This window comes from Aquarana catesbeiana, linkage group LG02 (genome assembly GCF_042186555.1).
Source record: "Aquarana catesbeiana isolate 2022-GZ linkage group LG02, ASM4218655v1, whole genome shotgun sequence".
Lineage (NCBI taxonomy): Eukaryota > Metazoa > Chordata > Amphibia > Anura > Ranidae > Aquarana > Aquarana catesbeiana.
This window is the reverse complement of record NC_133325.1, coordinates 67363196-67386585: the sequence shown is the minus strand read 5'-3', so window position 1 is coordinate 67386585 and position 23390 is coordinate 67363196. Positions and strand designations below refer to the sequence as shown.

Below are 23390 nucleotides of genomic sequence, written 5' to 3'. Positions count from 1 at the left end.
CCCTACTGCCCTATATATACAGTATATGCACACATATGAGCTTTGGGGTGCACACCCTAATGCAATAGGCTGCGCACACCTATGCCTTGGACAGAGGGGTGACTGTGGACGTGGTATATTTAGATTTTGCAAAAGCGTTTGACACAATTCCCCACACACGGCTAATGTGTAAGGTAAAGTCTACAGGCTTGATAGATCATAAGTTCAATAATAGCATGCAATGCCAAGCTGTGGTTTCCAAAGCGAGCAAAGTCCTTTCTTGTATAAGAGAGGTATGTACTCCAGAGAGAGAGAGAGAGATAATTTTGCCCCCCTGTACAAATCATTAGTAAGACCTCATCTGGAATATGCAGTTCAGTTTTGGGCACCAGTTCTCAAAAAGGATATCGGGGAACTGGAGAAAGTGCAGAGAAGGGCAACCAAACTAATAAGAGGCATGGAGGAGCTGAGCTATGAGGAAAGATTAGAGGAACTGAATTTATTCTCTCTTGAGAAGAGGAGATTAAGGGCGGATATGATCAACATGTATAAATATATAGTGAACTTGGTGTTGATTTATTCACTTTACGGTCATCTCAGAGGACAATGGGACACTCTTTACGTCTAGAGGAAAAGAGATTTCATCTCCAAATACGGAAAGGTTTCTTTACAGTAACAGCTGTGAAAATGTGGAATAGACTCCCTCCAGAGGTGGTTCTGGCCAGTTCAGTAGATTGCTTTAAAAAAGGCCTGGATTCTTTCCTAAATGTACATAATATAACTGATACTAATATTTATAGGTGAAGTTGATCCAGGGAAAATCTGATTGCCTCTCTGGGATCAGGAAGGAATTTTTTTCCCTGCTGTAGCGAATTGGATCATGCTTTTATGGGGTTTTTTCACCTTCCTCTGGATCAACTGTGGGTATAGGATTGGGTATATGGGATTGTATGATATTTTTTTTTTTTATGGTTGAACTAGATGGACTTGTGTCTTTTTTCAACCTGACTAACTATGTAACAAGTAAATAATGAAAATGAATACCTCTCTAAGAAGTAAGACTGCACTATTCATACTCTCTACAAGAGTGCCCATTCAGATTACTACAAATGCCCACTGGTGACTGTATAGACGATCACATATACATTAATATTTACATCAATCGTAAGCTAAAATCTACATTTACCATCACTGACATTTATAAGAGTGTACGTTTTCTCCCAGTGCAGGGCCCCCCAGGATCAGGCTTTATTTAGAGGCCATGCAGAACACATCCCTGGAGTCTGATGGGTCCTCAGGACCAGACTATCATCCAGAATACATTACTGGGGGTCTGCTTTATATATAGACCGCTTACTGCTTTATATGTAGACCTCTTACTGCTTTACATGTAGACCTCTTACTGCTTTACATGTAGACCTCTTACTGCTTTACATGTAGACCTCTTACTGCTTTACATGTAGACCTCTTACTGCTTTACATGTAGACCTCTTACTGCTTTACATGTAGACCTCTTACTGCTTTACTTGTAGACCTCTTACTGCTTTACTTGTAGACCTCTTACTGCTTTACATGTAGACCTCTTACTGCTTTATATGTAGACCTCTTACTGCTTTATATGTAGACCTCTTACTGCTTTATATGTAGACCTCTTACTGCTTTATATGTAGACCTCTTACTGCTTTATATGTAGACCTCTTACTGCTTTATATATAGACCTCTTACTGCTTTATATATAGACCTCTTACTGCTTTATATGTAGACCTCTTACTGCTTTATATGTAGACCTCTTACTGCTTTATATATAGACCTCTTACTGCTTTATATGTAGACCTCTTACTGCTTTATATGTAGACCTCTTACTGCTTTATATGTAGACCTCTTACTGCTTTATATGTAGACCTCTTACTGCTTTATATGTAGACCTCTTACTGCTTTATATGTAGACCTCTTACTGCTTTATATGTAGACCTCTTACTGCTTTATATGTAGACCTCTTACTGCTTTATATATAGACCTCTTACTGCTTTATATATAGACCTCTTACTGCTTTATATGTAGACCTCTTACTGCTTTATATATAGACCTCTTACTGCTTTATATGTAGACCTCTTACTGCTTTATATATAGACCTCTTACTGCTTTATATATAGACCTCTTACTGCTTTATATGTAGACCTCTTACTGCTTTATATATAGACCTCTTACTGCTTTATATATAGACCTCTTACTGCTTTATATGTAGACCTCTTACTGCTTTATATGTAGACCACTTACTGCTTTATATACTTTTTATATATTTCAGACACTATAAAGCTGATATCTATGAAGATATAAAGGCGCACAAATTATTGCAGATCTATTATCATTAAATGAGTTATTTTATAGGCAAAGTATGTGAATTTGACTTGGTATCGGCCACCTTTAGTCCCTGTACAGTCTGTACTACAGAGCTTAGAGAGAGGCAGGGAGAAGCAGTACAAGTGCACAGAGTATGCTGATCGGAGGAGAGAGCAGAGCACTAGAGAGCTGAGCTCCGCAGTAAGCTTCTGCTCTATTCACTGTTCACTTACACGGTTGGGGTGGAGAGAAGACATGCACGTGAACCCTTAGCAGAGAAAGATTATGTCCCCTCCCTTGCCAGACAGGGCAGTGCTGTGGAGCAAAGCTGTTCAAATCTCAGTACTGCATGCACAGAAATACAAATCTATTAGCGGATAAAACAACTCCCTATGTATATTTAATCGGTCAACTTAGTTACCAAAAGTGCAGCTTTAATAAATGTTTATTGATGAATGCACTTTCAACATTGAAGCATTGAAACAGAAGAACGGAATGACGGACTTGAAAAAAGTATATAATTTAGTGTGATGACTTCACTCTGATTCTCCTGGTCTGCACTGTTATTCCAGAGACAAGCAGCACTTTTAGAAGAAGGTCAGAAGTGGCAACCAAATGATTTTCTTTAAATAAAGGGTATGAGCAATATATATAATGATGCAGGTTTCATTTATTGTAGTGCAGAAAGTTTACAGCAGAGGGCGACACAATTCCATCTCGGGGTTTAGAGAAGTACAGGAGGAACTCCCAGGTGTAATCCTATCAAGAAATACATTCTCAAATCCATTTTATCTCAATTCTTTACATTTAAGTTTGTTTTATTTGAAAGCAGGCGAGTATAAAGAAATGTTATACTTCCTGCATTTAAAGCAGTATTACACCCGATAGCAAAAAAACAACAGAAGTGATCAGGCGTCCGTTATAGAGACCTACACAGGGGAAGGAGCTAAAGGGGGGACAGTCCTGTAGATTTTAGCAGCTTACCAATTATTTTACTGCGGTGACTGTATTAGTTTTCTTTTTTTAGATTTTCTTCCTTTTATTTTCACCTGGTGATTTGGCCAGTAAGTCTGTTGTTTTTCAATAGAACAAGCTGTCCTGCACATGTAGCAGGTAAATAGTTGAAACAGACCATTTGCAACTGGCAGGGGTGCTTACAATGAACAGCTTTTATTTATGAAAAACTTATATCCTAAAAGTAACAAAAAGGTCACTGTAATTGCTTATAAAGTGTTAGCTGGCGTTCGGCTTCAATTTGTTAGTGTATCTAAATCTGCCGATACAGTTAACACTCGCCTCCTCCGACTGACAACGCTGCTGTCCAAAGGTGTCCCCTGTGCTCCTTCATCCAGAGTGGAGACACCGTGATAGAGGAGGTGTGTTACTGGCCAGATTATCAGGGGAAAACCAAGAGAGAAAAGCCTAAAAGAGAAAACGAATGCAGACACCACATCTAATGATTGGTAAGCTGTTATAAATCACATTTTTGGCTTTGGGCTTAAAGCAGAGTTCCGCCTGGGGAAAAAATTTTAAAGTCAGCAGCTACAAATACTGCAGCTGCTGACTTTTACTATATGGACACTTACCTGTCCAGGGAGCCCGCGATGTCAGCACCCCGAGCCGATTTTCAGATCGACTGTCGGGTGCAGCCGCCACCATTCCAAGTAAGGGAACCTGGCAGTGAAGCCTTTTGGCTTCACGCCCGGTTCCCTACTGCGCATGTGTGAAGTGCGCTGCGCCTTCTGATTGGAGGAGGAAGGAGGAGGGGGGCCGAACTTCCGGGAGAACGGGTCACGGCACGGTCTCCTGGAAGTGGGGAAGAGGACATGTCAAAAACAGGTCCCCATTCCCCCTGAAAGGTGGCAAAATGTGACACCGGAGGGGGGAGGAAGCAAATAAGCGGAAGTTCCACTTTTTGGTGGAACTCCGCTTTAATACCGCTCTAAGGCCCCATGCACACTGCATGTTTAGCCCCAATGCATGGGGCTCTGGTATTTAGGTGCGGGTGGAAGGCACAGGCCTCACATCCAGCCCTGCTGTCAGCAGCCTGTCAAACTTAATGAGAGGCTGACAGCTGCTGCAGCTGTTTAGGGTAGTATGCACCCAGGGATGAATGCCTGTACAGACTGCTGGCGTTCTGGGCATTCGTCCCTGGGTGCATAGTACCCTAAGCGTTCATACCGCTTGGTGCACCCTCCACAACCACAGCAGCTGTCAGCCTCTCTTTGCATTTGACCAGCTGCTGACAGAAGGCTGGATGTGGGATCTGTGCCTTCCGCCCCAACACCTAAATACCAGAGCCTCCTAAACGTACATTGTGTATGGGGCCTAAATTGATCTGTTTGCATGCCAAACTGAATGCATCTAAATGAAAGTAAATGAACGGTGTGAATCATACCGCTTACATGCATTTAGAAATGCATATGAATGCACACCCGTTTGAATGAGCCTTCAAATTATTTGCTAGTGTAATTCCATAGTGTATGTTTCCTTATTTATCAATATTTTCTTCACAATCTACCTTTTAAGGCCCATATACACTGTTGAGTCTTAACCATTAGCATGCACAGAGGGTGTGCCAGATGTGCATGGGCACACCCTAATCACTCTGTGCACCAGGGCCGATGATAAGGCAGTACAGCCTGCCCTCCCATACCAGGCCCTTGTCCTATTAATTCAAAAGGGGGGGGGGGGGCAGGGCACAATGGCAGCTCGGTTGGGGGGGTTGGGGCTTCAGACAGACCTGACCACTGACCCCCTCCCCCCCCGGCTCTTTCTGTGTGCTGGCCAGGGATACCAACTTGCTAAGGTCGGTGGCGGGGGGGGAATCACTGTCACTGGGGAGTGCGCGGTGTGTACTGACACAGGGGAGATTCAAGGAGGAGATGACAGCACTCTACATGGAGGGGCCCGGAGGATCGGACTTGGCAGCTGGTGGGTCAGTTGGTCCTCTGCATCACGGCGGCCGTGCGTCTCCTCCCTCCTCCTCCTAGGTAAATCGGATCACTACTCCTTTCGGCCAATTGAGAAACGTGTCTCAGGGCCCGCTTCCTGATTGGCCAGGAGGAGAATCAGTGTGACAATAGCAAATATTCATTATAAATAATATATATATTATATATAATATGATGAATAAAAAATTATATTCATCATAAATATTCATGCGTTATTGTCACACAACTGGGTGGGCTCAGAGTGTAGTGCTCTGCGCCCTGAGCCCACCCTTTTTTTAAGCCTATTAGAGACTCAGGCTCTAATCGCATGCTTCAAAAAAAAAAAAAAAACCCAGATTGGAATCCATGCGTCTGGCGCCCCACATGTAGATTAGGGGGCCGGACGCATGGATAGGGGGGGGGGGGGCAGCGCCCCTACACCCCTCTTGCAAGGCACCTACCAAGCAGAAAGACCAGCTGTACTGCTATATTACAGATACAAATCCTCTTGTTCCTCCCCCTGCAGTGTTTCCGGCTTCTCCTCCTCTCCCTCCCTCCGGCTGCACTGCAGGGGGATCAGTCCTAGCATCTGCACCTCCATCCTGTCCTTAGTCTCTTTCTCAGTCTTAAATGTAAGACATTAGGGGTCTGTTGAGAACACTGATATTTCATGAAAGCCCCCCAACAGGGTAGTTAAAAAAATGTAAAAGAAAAAAAAAAAACGTTAGGCTGTCTGTGCTATCGGTACATATACTTAGAGGCCCCCTCTTGTATATGTACTGATAGCACAGACAGAGATCAACACACTTTCTGGTTAAACATATTTTTTCTTTCTGGCTTGTAACCAACCCCCCTCCATTAAGTACCTTACCGTTCATTTTGTTTGATTCCTGAAAATCGTCATTTTCAATAATTGCCGGGTCTGCTGAAATCATGGCAATGTTTTCTTCCAAATACCAACTGAGGTTCTCATCAAAGATTGCAAAAAGCAAATAAAGCTCTTTATTTATCTGTACCTTGAAGAAAAAAAGCCATGTGTAATTAACGAGTATAGATTGCATGTATACATAGGTATATTTAACTGCTAGTTTATATAATCCAGGCTTCAAGGATAAGTGCACCTTTAAAGTACAAAGCTCCATATGACCCTTCCCCTACTTCACCAAATATATGAAGACAAAAAACTTCTGAAGCATACTTTGGTAGCTTTACACTGCATGGCTTGCCAGGAGACAACAGTCATTTCATCCTGACAGCCCCCACATGCATTAGTTAATAGGTTGCCTGCCTCTTTGTAAGCTAATGAAAATATTTCTTAATGTCCAATGTCCGCACATATGCAGCTAGGCAGAGGCTGACGACTACCAACAGGATCAAATTCTGAACAGGCAGGGCAGTATAAAGCATCTGAATCTTTATTAGTTAGCTAGGGAGAGAAAGAAGAATGTGTATGAACTTGCACTATAAGGGCAAACCCACCCTAGGCATGGTTGGCTTGAACTGTGCCCAAAGCAACATTGTCTCCCCTCCCGATTCCACTACTGGACTGCACTCACATTGTGCCAGGCCAGAACAAACTTACGATATCACCTCTCCACTATGTGTAACCTGGCAAGTTTTAATATATCTATATAGAGCAGTGATTCTCAACCAGGGTTCCTCCAGAGGTTGCTAGGGGTTTCTTCAGCATTGGGCCATTTCTGCCTCTTGGATAAGTTCCCACTGACACCATTGATCTTTTTAGCTATGTGTAAGGAGGTAATTCTTCCCAATGACCACAAGTGTAAGGACCATTCTTCCCACTGACCATCACACTAATGTATCATGAGTTGTAGATTTCTAATTTTTTAGAAGGGGTTCCCTGAGACTGGAGAACTATTTTGAGGGTTCCTCTGTGTTGAAAAGGTTGAGAAAGGCTGATATAGAGTATCCTGTCTGCCAAAAACTGTAGCCCTGTATAGCCATTCTGCTGCTCAAAGCAGCTTTATCAGACAGCACAGCCAGGTCCTCAACCACCACCGCAATTAAATACTTCAGCTTGGTCAAAGACGTGACCCCAGTTGCAGCCATCAAATATATTTATTTTAAATTTGCTTTAAACCCCCAGACAGCATTAGCACCCTCATTCTCAGTACCTGTGTGTTGTCAGGACCAAGGAAGCCTTTCTTACAAACCAGCAGAGGTCCCACCAGTCCAGAGTTCGTGTCCTTGACTGGGTTAACTGCAGAGTAGTACAGGTAAGTCAGGCAGTTTGGATCGATGTTTGTAGGTCCATTTTGTTCTAGCACTTTCCAGGTGTATGTGAACGTCTCCCCAGGTCCAACATGGGATCCTCCCTTCTTATTGCTCCCTTCCGAAGAAAAAAATTCAAATAAGAACCTTCACTTTGGCTTTACCAGTTGTCACACCATTGAAGGAGAGCTTCATGAATTATATGAACCTCTATGCTGAGGAAAACTGGGCGCAGAGTGCAGCAGTAATATTACTAATATATTATAATAATAATGATATTATAATATTTTAGCTTCTTCTGGTCCTTGTGCTTTCTGCTATTTTATGAAATGACTGCAATGCTGTAATGAAAGTGTATGGGGCCACCATTTGCAGAAACTGTATGGTCCTCCTAACCTTCTTGTCTTGTCTTGAAATGTATTTTACTGTAGATCACCCTTTATATTGAAAAGATCTGCACAAACTGTTGGCACTATAAATTCTGTATAATAATTATGCCCCCATACACAATGGATGTTTTTTCTGCTGCTCCTAGGGGTGTTTGGCGGTTTTTATTTTTCCTGCCTCTAAACACCCCTGCATGTTAGCCTATGGGGTTGAATTACTAAAACTGGAGAGTGCAGAATCTGGTGCAGCTCTGCATACAAACCAAAGAGCTTACAGTTTTTTTTTTTTTTTTATCAAAGCTTAACCACTTGCCGACCGCTGCACGCCAATATACGTCGGCACAATGGCAGCGGTGGGCAATTGGGTGTACCTAAACGTCCCCTTTAATGGGCGGGGCTAGTGGGTGTGCGCACCCACCGTGTACAGCATGACCGTGCCCATGGGACCCGTGGACTCAATGTCAGTTGGTGTCCCGGCGATCGTGTCACGGAGCCGCAGAACGGGGAGATGTAAACAAGGCATTTCCCCATTCTGCCTAGTGACATTACAGAGATCTACTGCTCCCTGTCATCAGGGAGCAGTGATCGCTGTCATGTCAGTGGTAGCCCATCCCCCCAGAGTTAGAATCACTCCCTAGGACACACTTAATCCCTTGATCGCCCCCTAGTGTTTAACCCCTTCCCTGCCAGTGTCATTTACACAGTAATCAGTGCATTTTTATAGCACTGATCGCTGTATAAGTTACAATGGTCTCAAAATAGTGTCAAAAGTGTCTGCCATAATGTTGCAGTCACGATAAAAATCGCAGATCACCGCCATTACTAATAAAAAAATAATAATAATAAAATCTAAATATATAATATATATATATATATATATAAATATGTAGACGTTATAACTTTTGCGCAAACCAATCAATATACGCTTATTGCGATTTTTTTTTACCAAAAATATGTAGAAGAATACATATCAGCCTAAACTGAGGAAAAAATTATTTTTTATATATATTTTTGGGGGATATTTATTATAGCAAAAAGTAAAATATAATGCTTTTTTTTTGTCACGCTTTTTTTATTTATAGCGCAAAAAATAAAAGCCGCAGAGGTGATCAAATACCACCAAAAAAAATGTCTATTTGTGGGGAAAAAAGGAAGTCAATTTTGTTTGGGTGTAACATTGCACGGCTGCGCACTTTTAAGTTAAAGCAACGCAGTGCCGAATCGCAAAAAGTGCTCTGGTCAGGAAGGGAGTAAAATCTTCTGGGGCTGAAGCGGTTAACTGAACAAGCTGAAGTGAAAAGCTGATTGGCTACCATGCACAGCTGCACCAGATTTTCCAGTTTTAGTCAATCAAACCCTACTTGTCCATGAACACATAGACGTTTAGATGAGTGCAGGGGTCTCAAACTGGCGGCCCTCCAGCTGTTGGGAAACTACAAGTCTCATCATGCCTCTGCCTGTGCCTGTGGGAGTCATGCTTGTAACTGCCAGCTTTGCAATGCCTCATGGGACTTGTAGTTTCGCAACAGCTGGAGGACCATCAGTTTGAGACGCCCTGGTTTAAAGGCAGGGGCATTTAGAGGCAGAAAAAAAAAACCACTGCCAGCGCATGCAGGGGCAGCAGAGTTTTTGCTGTAAAAACAATTGACGCACCTAGACGCATCTAAATGTGCATAAACGCTAGGCGCATTTAGCTCTTGAGCATTAATTCATTTCAATGGCCAAAAAAAAAAATTATTATTCTGGCCAATGAAATTAATTAACGACCAAGCTTTTGATGCATCCAAACACGCCATAACATGTTAAACAAGTTTACAAATGTCGAGCATTTTTTCTGCCAGAACACTGCTGCTGGGAAAAAAGGAATCTAGGAGAGTAAGCAAAATGTCCAGTGTGCGTTTAGCCTTTAGATTGTAAGCTCTCAAGAGCAAACCCCTTCTAACCCTCTTGTGTTGAATTGTGTTGTAACTGTAATGTCTCCCTTTATATTGTAAATCGCTGCACAAACTTTAGTGCTACATAAATCCTGTATAACAATGACTTATTCAGTAAATAGCAGGGACAGGTAGTGGAGAATGCGTAGAAGCACTGAGCTAACAGTAGCACCCTCTGGGAACAATTTTTTGAGAACTGTATGGAGACGGAACGCTGCCAAAGATAGTTTGTGGAGATCTCCTTTAAATGTCTGCTGAGAATCTTCAACAGGAAAATTGATCCCGGAAGTGTTGGAATTTTAAAAAGGATGCTGCTCCTTTAAGCGTCAATCCAAACAATGTGTATTTTATTTTTATGAATCAATATTGGTGGGTAAAATCCTCTGGCGTCTTACAGAATGTGTCTTGGGGACTCGAAAGTAAAAGTCTCTCTGCTGAATTTCTAGACACCATGTAGGAGCAATTTAGCTTTTTGTATGTTGTAAGAAAGTTTCTTTTGTTTTAAGGTTTTGCTGTATTTTACAGTATTTCTGGTGCAACATTTATTGGTTCCATTTTTTTGTAGTAGGTTTCATAAAACAATAATATAATAGCTTACCATCCTCATACGGAGCACCTTCTGAGTCTTTACCAAAAGACACACCATGGGCCATGATGCTGTAGTTCTGGTCAGCCATATTGTTAAACACAACAACAATTGTATCTCCAACTTCAGCCTTAATCACTGGACCTAAAATAAAGTGAGGAAAACAATACATTTTCAATGTTATACACATGGGACTATAAAAGGAAACATCCGACAGGTACAGTATATGGGCGGTAAGACGCTATCTGAGATGCTTAAGATCTATCTATCTATCTACTAGTACAGTGCTCATCAATGCCGCCTATCAGTGCCTCCTATAAATGCTAATAAATGGCGCTTATCAGTACTCATCAATTCCGCTTATCAATGCCCATCAGTGCTCATCAATGCCTAAGATCTATCTATCTGGGATACTAAGATATCAGTGACACCTATCAGTACCCATCAAAGCCGCCCATCAGTGCTCATTAATGTTGCCTAGCAGTGACCATCAGTGCTGCCTCTCAGTGCCGCTTATAAATGCTCATCAATGCCGCTTATCAATGCCCATCAGTGCCGCCTATCAGTGCCAATCAATGCCACCTATCAGTGCTCATTGATGCCGTTAACAGTGCCCATCAGTGCCGCTCATCAGTGCTGCCTATTAGTGCTCATTAATGTTGCCTAGCAGTGCCCATGAGTGCTGCCTATCAGTGCCGCTTATAAATGCTCATCAATGCCGCTTATCAATGCCCATCAGTGCCGCCTATCAGTGCCAATCAGTGCTCATTGATGCCGTTAACAGTGCCCATCAGTGCCGCTCATCAGTGCTGCCTATTAGTGCCTCTTCATCAGTGCCACAGACAGTGGCCGAACGCCAGCGCCGGTCACAAGTGCAACCTTTGCGACCCTGGAAATTCTGCCACTGGGTCACATGCAGAAATGTAAGTCTGACACATTCTGAAGTGTGTCCCGATGCAAAGAGGGGTTAGAAAATGTTTCTAATTGGGACAACTGTTTTCGGGACGACTGTCTAAGGGAGGCATTCCCCCATCACTTTGAGAGACTTCCTGTTGTGTCTCTGGGCCAGGAAGTGAAGGGAAATCTTCCCAATAGGGCAAACACAGCAAAAAGAAGGTATGGTTTTAACCCTTCCCTACTCTATCCAAAACTTGCAAAAGTTGATTTTTTAAATAGACCTTTGTTAAAGGAACTAGGCAGAACAGCGCCTGTATGAATTCAGATGCAGGCATTGTTCAAGTATTCCGACAGCCACAGGTGACAGCTGTCAGAATACAATAGCCTGCAGCGCAGATTCGCCTATGCACGCTGTTTAGTATGGATGGGGGACACAAATGATTTCTTTCAGTCAGTCCAGGGGGCTGAAAGAGTGAAATCTTATTGTGTATGGCCAGCCTAAACCAGTAATAAACCCCAAAACAAAAATTTATTTTTATGGCAGTTTACCAATCCATCTGCATTTGTTTTCTTTTTTAGACTTTTTTTTCCCTTTATTTCACCTGATGATCCTGCCAGTAACTCACTTCCTGTCTCTGGGTGTCGGTTTTCTGAATGAAGTAGTAAAGCAGACACCTTTCGGACAGCAGCAATGTCAGTGTGGGTAGGTGCAGTGTGGTGCAGCGGCCGAAAACAGATGCAGAGAACAGGAACATATTGTAATAAAGGTCAGCAATACACAACAAGCCAGACAGGAAGGCAGCCTCACCGAGAGAACTCACAGGATGTAACAGCGATGAATCAGGAGCAGGAGGTCACAGGTGTGCTGACAGCGTCTGTCTCGAGGAGCAGAACATGGCCTGGCCGGTCCATACCCAAGTGGGGAGGCTTCCAGGAGGATGGCATGTCCCTCCACTTTCCCTACTCCTCAGGGACCTCTCCCTGACGCTAAGCATTGTCCCTGATGGAACGGGTGACCTGTCCCTACTCTAGCCACACATACAATGTGCGCCCAACTCAGTTGCCAGGGTCTTCAAAAGACTCTGCCTAACCCAAGTTGGCCACCAGAGTCAACAGCATCCAATTGCATAGCTCCCAACTGTCCCTGATTTTGAGGGACTGTCCCTGATTTGGAGCAATGTCCCTCTGCCCCTCTTTCCTCCTCATTTGTCCCTCATTTTGGTCTGATCTATATAGATGTATATAAAATGCACTTTTTATCTATCAAAAAGTGTTTTCCAGCGCTAAAGCTTTCATCTGATTTCTAAATTGCTGCATTATTAAATTCCCAAAAAACAATATAAAGGAATAGTAGTGGTAAAAAAAAGCACTTGTGGTTTTAACCAATCTTGTTTTTTTTTGTACAATTCTCCTTTAAGGGGGTGTGGCAAGGGGTGTGTCCTATGCCTGCATACTTTTTCTGATAGGTGTCGCTCAGTCCCATCTCAAAAAGTTGGGAGCAATTGGATGCCCTTTTGATCCAGGAAACCATAGAGGAACTAGGTTCCTCTTGACTTTCTCCCTCTCTGTAATGCTGCTGTGATTTAGTGCCACCTGCTGTGGGAAAAATAGACTGCACCTGCCTAAATGGAGACAGGGTAGTGTTAAACCAGCAAATTTATATGGACTTGAAGAACAAACTGAAGCTGAAATCAAGCTAACACTTTTTAACCCCTTCCCAACCGCTGCACGACGATATACGTCGGCAGAATGGCACGGGTGGGCAAAAGGGTGTACAGGTACGTCCCCTTTAAGAAGCGGCATTGTGGGTGTGCGCGCCCTTCGCGTGCTCCGTGACCGTGGCTCCCGCGGACTTGATGTCCGCTGGGTGCCCGCGATCGTGTCACAGAGTGAAAGAACGGGGAGATGTCTTTGTAAACAAGGCATTTCCCCGTTCTGCCTACTGCTCCCTGTCATCGGGAGCAGTGATCGCTGTCATGTGAGTGGAAGCCCATCCCCCCACAGTTAGAATCACTCCCTAGGACACACTTAACCCCTTGATCATGCCATGGTGCCAAAATAGTGTCAAAAGTGTCCGATGTGTCCGCCATAATGTCACAGCCACGATAAAAATCGCAGATCGCAGCAATTACTAATAAAAAAATATAACAAAAATGCCATAAATCTATCCCCTATTTTGTAGACGCTATAAATTTTGCGCAAACCAATCAATATACGCTTATTGTGATTTTTTTTTACCAAAAATATGTAGAAGAATACACATTGGCCTAAACTGAGAAAAAAAAAATAGTTTTTTATATATTTTTGGGGGATATTTATTATAGCAAAATGTAAAAAATATTGCTTTTTTTTCAAAATTGTTGCTCTTTTTTTAAAAAAAAAAAAGCGTAAAAAATAAAAACCGCAGTGGTGATCAAATACCACCAAAAGAAAGCTCTACGTGTAGGGAAAAAAAGTACGTCAAATTTGTTTGGATACAACATCGCACGACCGCGCAATTGTCAGTTAAATTGACGCAGTGCCGAATTGCAAAAAGTGCTCTGGTCAGGAAGAGGGTAAATCCTTCCAGGGCTGAAGTGGTTAGGCAGTTACAGCAAACGGTTTTTGGGATAACGATTTTACATAAACAAATAAAAATGGATCATTGTAAGTACCCCTTGGTTTGTTAAAGGATGTTGAAAAATAACGGAAATACTGGTAGAATCGCCAGGCGAAAATAAGTGAGAAAAGATTTAATAAAAAAGAAAACTCATACAGCCATCTAAGAATTGGTAAGTTGCCATATAATACATTTTTGTTTTTGGGTTTAATATCGTTTTAGGAAACCCAACCTTACAGCAAAGAGCTTGCGATCTTTAATTGGGTAAAGGTCACTTGGTGTTGGCTCCACCAATGATAAATAAACATAGGTGAAACATTCATTGGAAAGCCATTGGATACCTAGTATTCCAAGATGTGCTTCATCTTCTGTGAGTGTCTTTTTAACACTAAATGATTCATCTGTATACTCAGTATATTGGACTTTCCAGTAAGTCCCCCCAATCCGTTCGGAGCTCTTTGTAAAGTAGATAGCAGAATCACTAAAAGAAAAAGGAACAAAAAAAAATTGAACACATGAAAATTGCATATTTAAAGCAGAACTAAATATGTTGAATGTATCACCTACATATATATGGTTAGCATTGTTTCCATTTCCCCAACTACAATTAAAGTATTTTGCTTAGCATTCTTCCTTATGATGCATTCTTGTACTGTCACTTATTACCCTGCTTAGAAACTCATCACCTTTCCTCATAGGAGGGGTCGAAAGCCTAGAAAAGTGACATCATAAAAGGATAGATTTAGGGTGGACTTGAGGAGATCTAGGTAGAACCTTTTCAATGTAGATCTTCTGATATATTGGGAGCAGCAGTTTTGTACTATGCTTTTTACAATCAATAAAATGACTTGCAGCAGCAGTAAATACAGATTCCTGCTCTCCCAATCCAGTGTCCTGGCCTGGCAAAGCTGAGTAACAACCACACCCATCAGTACCACAGATTGTTCTGCAGAATTGTACTGCAGACGAGGGGAGAGGATGTATCTGACCAACTTTGAGTAAATTACTAAAAATGCTGGGTCTAATTAATTTAATTGGTATATATGGTAAATATCCAGGGCCTTTAAAAGGAGAAGCACAATGGCTTAGTGGTTAGCACTTCTTTCTTGCAGCGCTGGGGTCCTCGGTTTAAATCTTGGCCAGGATACTGCATGAAGTTTGCATGGGTTTACCACCCACACTCCAAAGATATGCCGGTAGGTTAATTGGCTCCTATCTTAAATTAGCCCTGATATTTGTACAGTATATATGAATGTAAAATAGGCATCTTAGATCGTAAGCAGGGACTGATAGGAAGTAAGTTGCCAGTGCCCTATAAATACTTTGCCAAGAAAAGAAAACTGCACACTTATAGCATCACCAAGTTCCAATGGTTTATTCAGCCATGCAATTCTTGTAGTAAGTCCACTCCCTGACAACTTCATCCTTACAGGCATAATCATAGAGATAATCTCTACAGTAAAGCCTGTAAGGGTGAAATGCATCAGTAGCGGTGGATTGCGTGGCTTTGAAGGGCCTGAAACCCCTGAGCGAGTTTAACTATTTTTCTTGCGTTGGAAGAGGAGATTGGCTTCAATACTTCCAACTACACCATATTTATGAAGGATTGAGCAAGTAGTGGCTTTGTAGGGACATGAGTTTGTGGAGCTGCGTCTATCTCAGTGTTTCTCAACTCCAGTCCTCAAGGCGCCCCAACGGGTCATGTTTTTAGGCTATTCATTATTTTGCACAGGAGATTTGATCAGTTTCACTGCCTCAGTAATTACCACAGCCGTTTCATCTGAGGGAAATCCTGAAAACATGACCTGTTGGGGCGCCTTGAGGACTGAAGTTGAGAAACACTGGTCTATCTGACCAAAAATGTACACATGCCCTTTCTAAAATTTATGGAATTCTCCTAGCTCATGCATTCCCTCGCCGCCCTTTTTATATCTGGGACTGGGATAAAGTTTTCTATCTTTCATTTAAATCAACTTTAGCCTCCTATACGCAAGAGAGAAATTATAACATTTTAACCAGATGGTATAGTTGTCCGGCCCTATTAAATAAAATCAATCCGGCCATACCAGACCAATGTCGGGGATGTGGTGGGCCTAGTGGTACACATCTACACCCGGCAATAAAACCATACTGGTCTGCCATATTTTGCCAAAGTCACTTGATTACTGGCAAGATCTGGCTCTATCCCTGATCCCAGGATCTATTACATCTATTAAAAGGGAAATATTTCGATTTTTACTGATGGCAGGTAGATACCTAGATATTGGAAATTGGCAGTAATACCAACAATACGGGAATGGGTGGTAGAAGTGAATTATAAGTACAGGAAGGTTTGGACCCCATGGGTGCAGTTTCTTGAATCCCCTATATTCTTGCCCTTTATGAGGTAATAGACATTGGCAACTTTTCGTGAATAGTTATTTCTGTTGGACCTACTTGGTCAGACATTTTGAGGTACTAGACAAATGCATAATACAGACATATATTTATGAGTTTAAGTATATATATATATATATCCACTACCACTCATTACCAACCTTTAGCTTGTTCCTCACTACGCTTCAACTTGATCCAAACCTGCAACCACTTGTTACCAACCTTTGTCTTGTTTACTGACTGCACTTCTGCTTGATCCCAACCTGCTTATCTGCTACTGGACCCCAGCTTGCTCCCTTCCTGGTGGGGCGATTCTGAGGACCACAACCTGGTACTAACATGCAGCAAAACCCATCTCCACCATCAGGAGCTCTGTTGAATACCAGTTAGTGCTTGGACCCCACACCTTGGGTGAGCCTGTGTCATTTGCCAGGGTGACCTGCTTGTGTACTTCTCCAGCTTCTGGTCTCTGAGCCTGACCCCTGACAATGACACCACTACATTTCCATATTTTAAAATTTTTTCAGAGCTGTTATCAAGGGACCAGTGTCCAGCTACGTGTCTTCAGACACGTGCTAATAACCCTGAGCTGTGTATATACTGAGAATATTTAATAAAAACATCTCTGGCACACTAGCTATCTCTGGTAAAAAACAGCAAACAGAAATCACAGCCACACCATTAAAAGAAGTACCTTGTTTTTGCAGCTTTCTTCTTCGAATGTTTTGCTCACTACAATTTTTTTAGAATGTTTTTACTACACTGAAGGCATGTACTGTATAGAAATGATTTTCATATATAATTCCAGGTGCAACATAAAATTTCACAAATTAAATTGAACAAAGTCTAATGACATGACAACTATTTCATGAAATTACCTCTCTGGGTCATCTAAAGGCCTGTTAGCGAACATGTCGTAGTTCTTTGGTGCGTAGTCCCAGAGCACTTTCTCTGCAGCAATAAAATATCTCCGCACAGGTCCCAGTGGCAGAGGCACAGGAGTCGCTCCACAATTTCCAACTTTATATAAGCCCAACATGCCGGCTAGGAATAGAAAAAAGAAAAAAAATATTAGAGCATAGATAAAAATAAAAAAAACCCTATTAAGCCTCTATGGCCTCTCTGAAGGAGCCCAACGTACACAGGTTCACATTATCGCAGTCTATTGTTGGTGTAACAAAATTGCATGATTGAGAAAAACAGAGGCTGCTATTGTTATGTAGCGCATCCCCCGTAGGAGCCGCTGGTGAATAGGGATTCCCCGCCCTGTACAGCCAGGTTCGCTTGAGACAGGAAACAGTCTAGAAACATTGTTTTGTTTTTTTATTTGGGGGTTAATATACTTGGATGGGGATAGGGGTATTACAGGATGCCCACTTCACTGGAACAAAGGTTTCTTCAGGGACACTCTAACTATATACACTCTCTGTATATACTCCTCTTCCTCCAGCACATCACTTGCTTGCAGAAACAACTCAGACCCAGCTGATTTTACTGTTTAGTAAATCTGGCAAAGCACTCAGCCAGATTAAGCAAAAGCAGGCAGGGACCGCAGGTTCCTTTGGTGTGTAGAAAAATAGGATTTTTTAAAACAGCTTACCTGTAAAATCCTTTTCTTTCGAAGGACATCACGGGACACAGAGCCACAGTAATTACTGATGGGTTATATAGGTATCACTGGTGATTGGACACTGGCACACCCTATCAGGAAGTTCAACCCCCTATATAATCCCTCCCCCTTGCAGGGATACCTCAGTTTTGTAGCCAAGCAATATAGTGTATTAGAAGAGGGGTGGGACCTCTGTGTCCCGTGATGTCCTTCGAAAGAAAAGGATTTTACAGGTAAGCTGTTTTAAAAAATCCTATTTTCTTTCTCCAACATCACGGGACACAGAGCCACAGTAATTACTGATGGGATGTCCCAGAGCAATGCTACCTGAGGGGGGGGAACCACGACCAAGTAGGGTGCAATCAGACCTGAGGACCCTGTACTGCTGCCTGCAGCACACTACGCCCAAAGGCGATATCCTCATGCCTTCTCACATCCACCTGATAGAATCTGGTGAATGTATGAACTGAAGACCAGGTTGCGGCCTTGCAGATTTGAGCCATAGAGGCCCGGTGATGCACTGCCCAAGAAGCACCAATAGCCCTTGTGGAATGTGCCCTGATCTGAAACGGAGGAATCTTCTGTTTCAAACCGTAAGCTTGAATGATCAACTGTCGAATCCATTTAGAAATGGTAGCTTTTGACGCTGCCTGTCCTCTATTGGGACCCTCTGGCAGCACAAACAAAACATCCGTCTTGCGGATCTGAGTAGTTGCCCCTAGATAGGCCTTAACTGCTCTTACTACATCCAACGAATGTAGAGATCTCTCTTCCGGAGAACAGGGATCTGGAAAAAAGGAAGGTAGAACAATGTCTTGGTTTAAATGAAAATCAGAAACCACCTTCGGTAAAAAACTAGGATGAGGGCGTAGTACCACTCTATCCTTGTGTATAATCAAATAAGGCTCCTTACAGGAAAGGGCTGCTAATTCTGATACTCTTCTAGCAGAAGAGATGGCCACCAGAAAAATTAATTTCCTTGTCAACAAGACCAAAGGAATCTGACTTATTGGTTCAAAAGGCCGTTTCTGTAACACAGCCAGGACCAAATTCAAGTCCCAGGGGTTTAGGGGCGCTTTAACCGGAGGATTAAGACGCATCACCCCCTGCATAAAGTTTCGGACCAAAGAATGCGAAGCAAGTGGCCGCTGAAATAATACTGATAAAGCAGAGACCTGGCCCTTGATGGTACTCAAGGCCAGCTTCATCTCTAATCCCATCTGTAGAAAATCAAGGATTCTACCTATGACATATTTCCTGGGATGCCAACCTCTGGATTCACACCAGGTTATATAAGCTTTCCAGACTCTATGATAAATCATCCTGGAAGCTGGCTTCCTTGCATTAATCAAGGTAGATATGACAGGACCTGAGAGCCCACGACTCTTCAGAACGTGGGTCTCAATAGCCAAACCGTCAAATTTATCGTTTGTAAGGCAGGATGGAACACTGGACCTTGAGATAACAGGTCTGGGCGTACCGGTAGGGTCCACGGGGAACCCACCGTCATCCTTACTATTTCTGCATACCAAGTCCTTCTGGGCCAAGCGGGGGCCACCAGAAGTACCGACTTCCTTTCCTGCCTGATCCTGCGAAGGAGTCGTGGTAGTAGCAGAATAGGCGGGAATGCGTAAATCAGTGAGAACCGATGCCACGGAATCACCAACGCATCCGTCCCGCATGCAAGAGGATCTTTTGTCCTTGCCACAAATCTGTCTATCTTTTTGTTGAATCGGGATGCAAAGAGATCTACATCTGGAACCCCCCATCTTTGGCATATGGCCCAAAAGACGTCGGGATGCAGAGACCATTCCCCTGGAAGTAACTGCTGGCGACTTAGATAGTCCGCCTGCCAATTCTCTATTCCCGGGATGAAAACTGCCGATATGCATGGCACATGCATCTCTGCCCAGACTAAGATCTGGTTCACCTCTTTTTGAGCAGCTCGGCTCCGGGTGCCTCCCTGATGATTGACATAAGCCACTGCTGTGGCATTGTCGGACTGGATCCTGACCGGACAACCCTGTAGCCTGATAGTCCAGGCTTTTAGAGCTAGATGTATCGTCCGGATCTCCAGAATGTTGATGGGTAAGGTCCTCTCTGTCTTGGACCATACCCCTTGGACCGCAGCCTGTTCCAGAACTGCTCCCCAACCTGACAGACTGGCATCTGTTGTTACCACCGTCCAGGTAACCGGTAGAAAGGATTTCCCCTTCTGCAGGTTTTCGGGTATGAGCCACCAATTGAGGCTCTGACGCACCGCATGCGACAGGTGCATCGGAAAGTCTAATGCCTGAACCTTCTTGTTCCAGGTCGACAGAATACTGTGTTGCAGCATTCTTGAGTGAAACTGAGCATAGGGAACTGCTTCGAATGAAGACACCATCTTCCCTAGTAGCCTCATACAAAGGCGGACTGAGGGACCCTTCTTGGTCCTTACTGTCAGAATCAGCTCTCTCAAAGCAGTGATCTTTGCCTGGGGTAGAAATATTTTCTCCTGGCTTGTATGTATAATCAGACCTAAATATTCCAGTCTTCTTACTGGTTTTAGGAAAGACTTTTCTAAGTTGAGGATCCAACCCAGGTGTTCTAGATACCTGACCGTGGTCCTCAAGTTTCCATTCAAAGAGGCTACCGACCGGTCTATCAAGAGCAGGTCGTCTAGGTATGCTATGACAGCTATACCCTGAGCCCTTAATCTGGCCAGAGGAGGAGCCAAGATCTTTGTGAACACTCGAGGTGCAGTGGCTATCCCAAAGGGCAGAGCCATAAACTGGAAATGGCGCCCTCCTACCTCGAAGCGCAGAAACTTCTGATGAGCAGGAAAAATGGGCACATGCAGATATGCATCTCTGATGTCTATTGATGCCAGAAATTCTCCTCCCTGCAGGGTGGGAACTACTGTTCGAATTGATTCCATGCGGAAGGATTGAATCCTTAGGAATCGGTTCAGATCCCTTAAGTCCAAAATGGGCCTGACATCCCCATTTGGCTTTTGGACCGTAAAAAGGTTGGAATAGAAGCCCAATCCCTGGTCCTTTGCGGGAACTATCATAATGACCTCCTGCGACAAAAGTCGCTCTAACGCTAGAAGGAGCGACTGCTTCTTCTCTGGGTCTCTGGGAACATTTGATCTGAGGAACCGAGGAGAAGGGAATTCCTGAAACTCCAGCTTGTACCCTAAGGTTACCGTGGAGACTACCCATCTGTCCTGGAAGTCCTCCTGCCAGAGCTCTGAGAATTGTCGCAGTCTTCCCCCCACTCGAGTGAGCGGGGGCGCCCCCTCATGCAGAGGTCTTAGTGTTTTGCCTAGTAGGCTTCTTTCCCCAGGACTTCTTTTGTCCCTGGGGTTGACTCTTGTCTCTGGACCCCGATGGAGGCGGCCGTCGAGACTGCCTGGAGGCTGAAGCCCCCGGCGCTGGGGAAAGAGTCCATTTGAAAGAGGGACGCTTACTCTTCTTCTTGACAGGTAAGAGAGTGCTTTTCCCACAAGAGATTCTCTTGATATAGTTATCCAAGTCCTCTCCAAACAACCTTGCACCACGAAATGGAAACCCAGCCAGTAGCTTCTTACATGGTGCTTCGGCTGACCAATTTTTCAACCATAGGATTCTACGTATATGCACCAACCCCAGTGAAAGACGGGAGGTTTGCATGATAGAATCTCTAATGGCGTCAACCACAAAGCATAAGGCCGCTGGAAGGTTAGCAAACCCCTGGGCCTGCTGTTCAGGTAATACTTTGATGACCTGCTTAACATGGTCTCTTAAGTATTGACAGACTCCAATCGCTGCTATTGCAGGTTGGGCCACTGATCCTGCTAAGGAGAAAACATCCTTCAATAGGGATTCCATCCTTTTATCTACAGGATCCCTGAGCATCTGAGCATTGTCTACAGGACAAGTCAGGCTATTATTTATTGAGGAAATGGCGGCATCAATAGCCGGAATTCCCCACATTTTAATAAACTTTTCTTCCATCGGATAAAGTGTTGAAAACTTTCTCGGCGGAAAAAAACGTTTGTCTGGGTGATCCCACTCAGAATAAATAAGCTTTTCAAGTAAAGTATGAACAGGAAAAGCATGTGCTGCTTGGAAAGGTTTCAGTGACCCCAAAGCAGAAGAGGATTCTTTAGCAGTTTCAGGTATGGGCAACTTAAATGTGGAGCGGACCAATCCGGTGAGGATCTGCACTAAGACTTTCTCCTCTTGGGAAGTCGCAGAGGGTCCCTCTCCACCTGAATCCTCCGAAGAGGAATCATCCATCCCATCCCGATCCTCTGAAAGGGATTCATCTCCTTTATCCCAGAGCTCCTCTGTCTGAGGGTCTTGGGGAACAGAGGAAAGCCTAGTGCGTTTTCTTCCACTGAGTGAAGACGTAATCACGGCCATTAATCTTTCCTCTAGACCACTAATGGTTGAGGAAAAAACCTCTTGTGTAATATATACAGGGGCTGAAGTGCCAGAAGCAGGTGTAGCCCCTGACCCCAATGGCTCTCCCTGGCTAGCCGTCCCTGGCCCATCTTTAGGGGGGAAGGATGCTGCCGACAGGGGGTCCTCAGAACCTGAACGAGATCCCCTAGTGTCTCTGGTTCCTGGGGTGCTTGAACCTCTTCTACCCATAGTGCAAAGCAACAAGGTGTGAGGTATACAAATGAACACTGTCCGCTGAGCGATGTAGTCTGGCTAAAAGCCTTGCTACCCAATGCTCAGTCTGGTGTTACTTCAGTAAATGCTGCCTAGGAGAATGCCTGTGTCCCACCTTACATGCGACCGTCAGCTCTGTGTCTCTCAGAAGGCTGAGTGCACCTGTACAGAGTGCCTCTAATAGCCTGCAGCTGGCCTGAGTGGGAGTCTAAACACTCTGTGCTGACATCCCGCCCCCTCCTCTAACGCCCCCCCCCCTCGAGTTTTGAAAAAAACGAGCGCTTCCCACACTGCCGACTCTCCTGTCATGCTCTGGAGAAAAGGCTGGGGATGGGGGGGGGGGGAAGGAGGGAGACTGGTAACAAGATTTGCCTGAACGGCTATCTTCAGAGATGGTGGCCATTAGGCCACAGAGCCCGGGTGGTATAACCACTTTCTAGACCCCTGTGGCCCCTCTCTAGCCTGGGGGGGAACATTCAAACATGAGAAATCCCCCCATCCACCTTACCTGCTTGCAGCCTGCTTGATACGCTGGGACATACACAGCGATTACAACACCTGAGACAGACATTCAGCATGTGTAGGTTTGTGCTCTTGGCAGCCCCCGGTGGTCACAATAGGCATAGCATGCATTTACCTTAAAGGAGAAAAGCCACTAGAACTCAAAAATTCTGTGGAATCTCCTCTTACCTTATCCAGCCGCAGGGTGCTGTTTACACAGACCCAATCTTCACCTCTCACAGTGGGCTCCGTTTGAAAAAAACCGTCAGAGACTGGGGCCCCCATCAGTAGGGGGATCCAACAGTTCTGGGACCGTAAAGCACCTCGCCAGAAATTAGGAAGTTTAAAGCCATTTTCTGATCTGCGGGGTCC

General features: G+C 43.9%; 1 protein-coding gene across 1 annotated transcript in view; it reads right to left on the bottom strand.

The window, feature by feature from the left end:
• HEPHL1 (hephaestin like 1) overlaps nt 1–23390 on the bottom strand; it is a 132982-nt gene that overhangs the window by 39281 nt on the left and 70311 nt on the right. Inside the window, exons 6-10 of the mRNA XM_073613013.1 lie at nt 17141–17306; nt 14228–14367; nt 10403–10534; nt 7388–7602; nt 6124–6268 (exon numbers count right to left, since the gene is read on the bottom strand). Of these exons, the coding sequence (XP_073469114.1) occupies nt 6124–6268; nt 7388–7602; nt 10403–10534; nt 14228–14367; nt 17141–17306 (798 nt within the window). The remainder of the gene's footprint in view (nt 1–6123; nt 6269–7387; nt 7603–10402; nt 10535–14227; nt 14368–17140; nt 17307–23390) is intronic.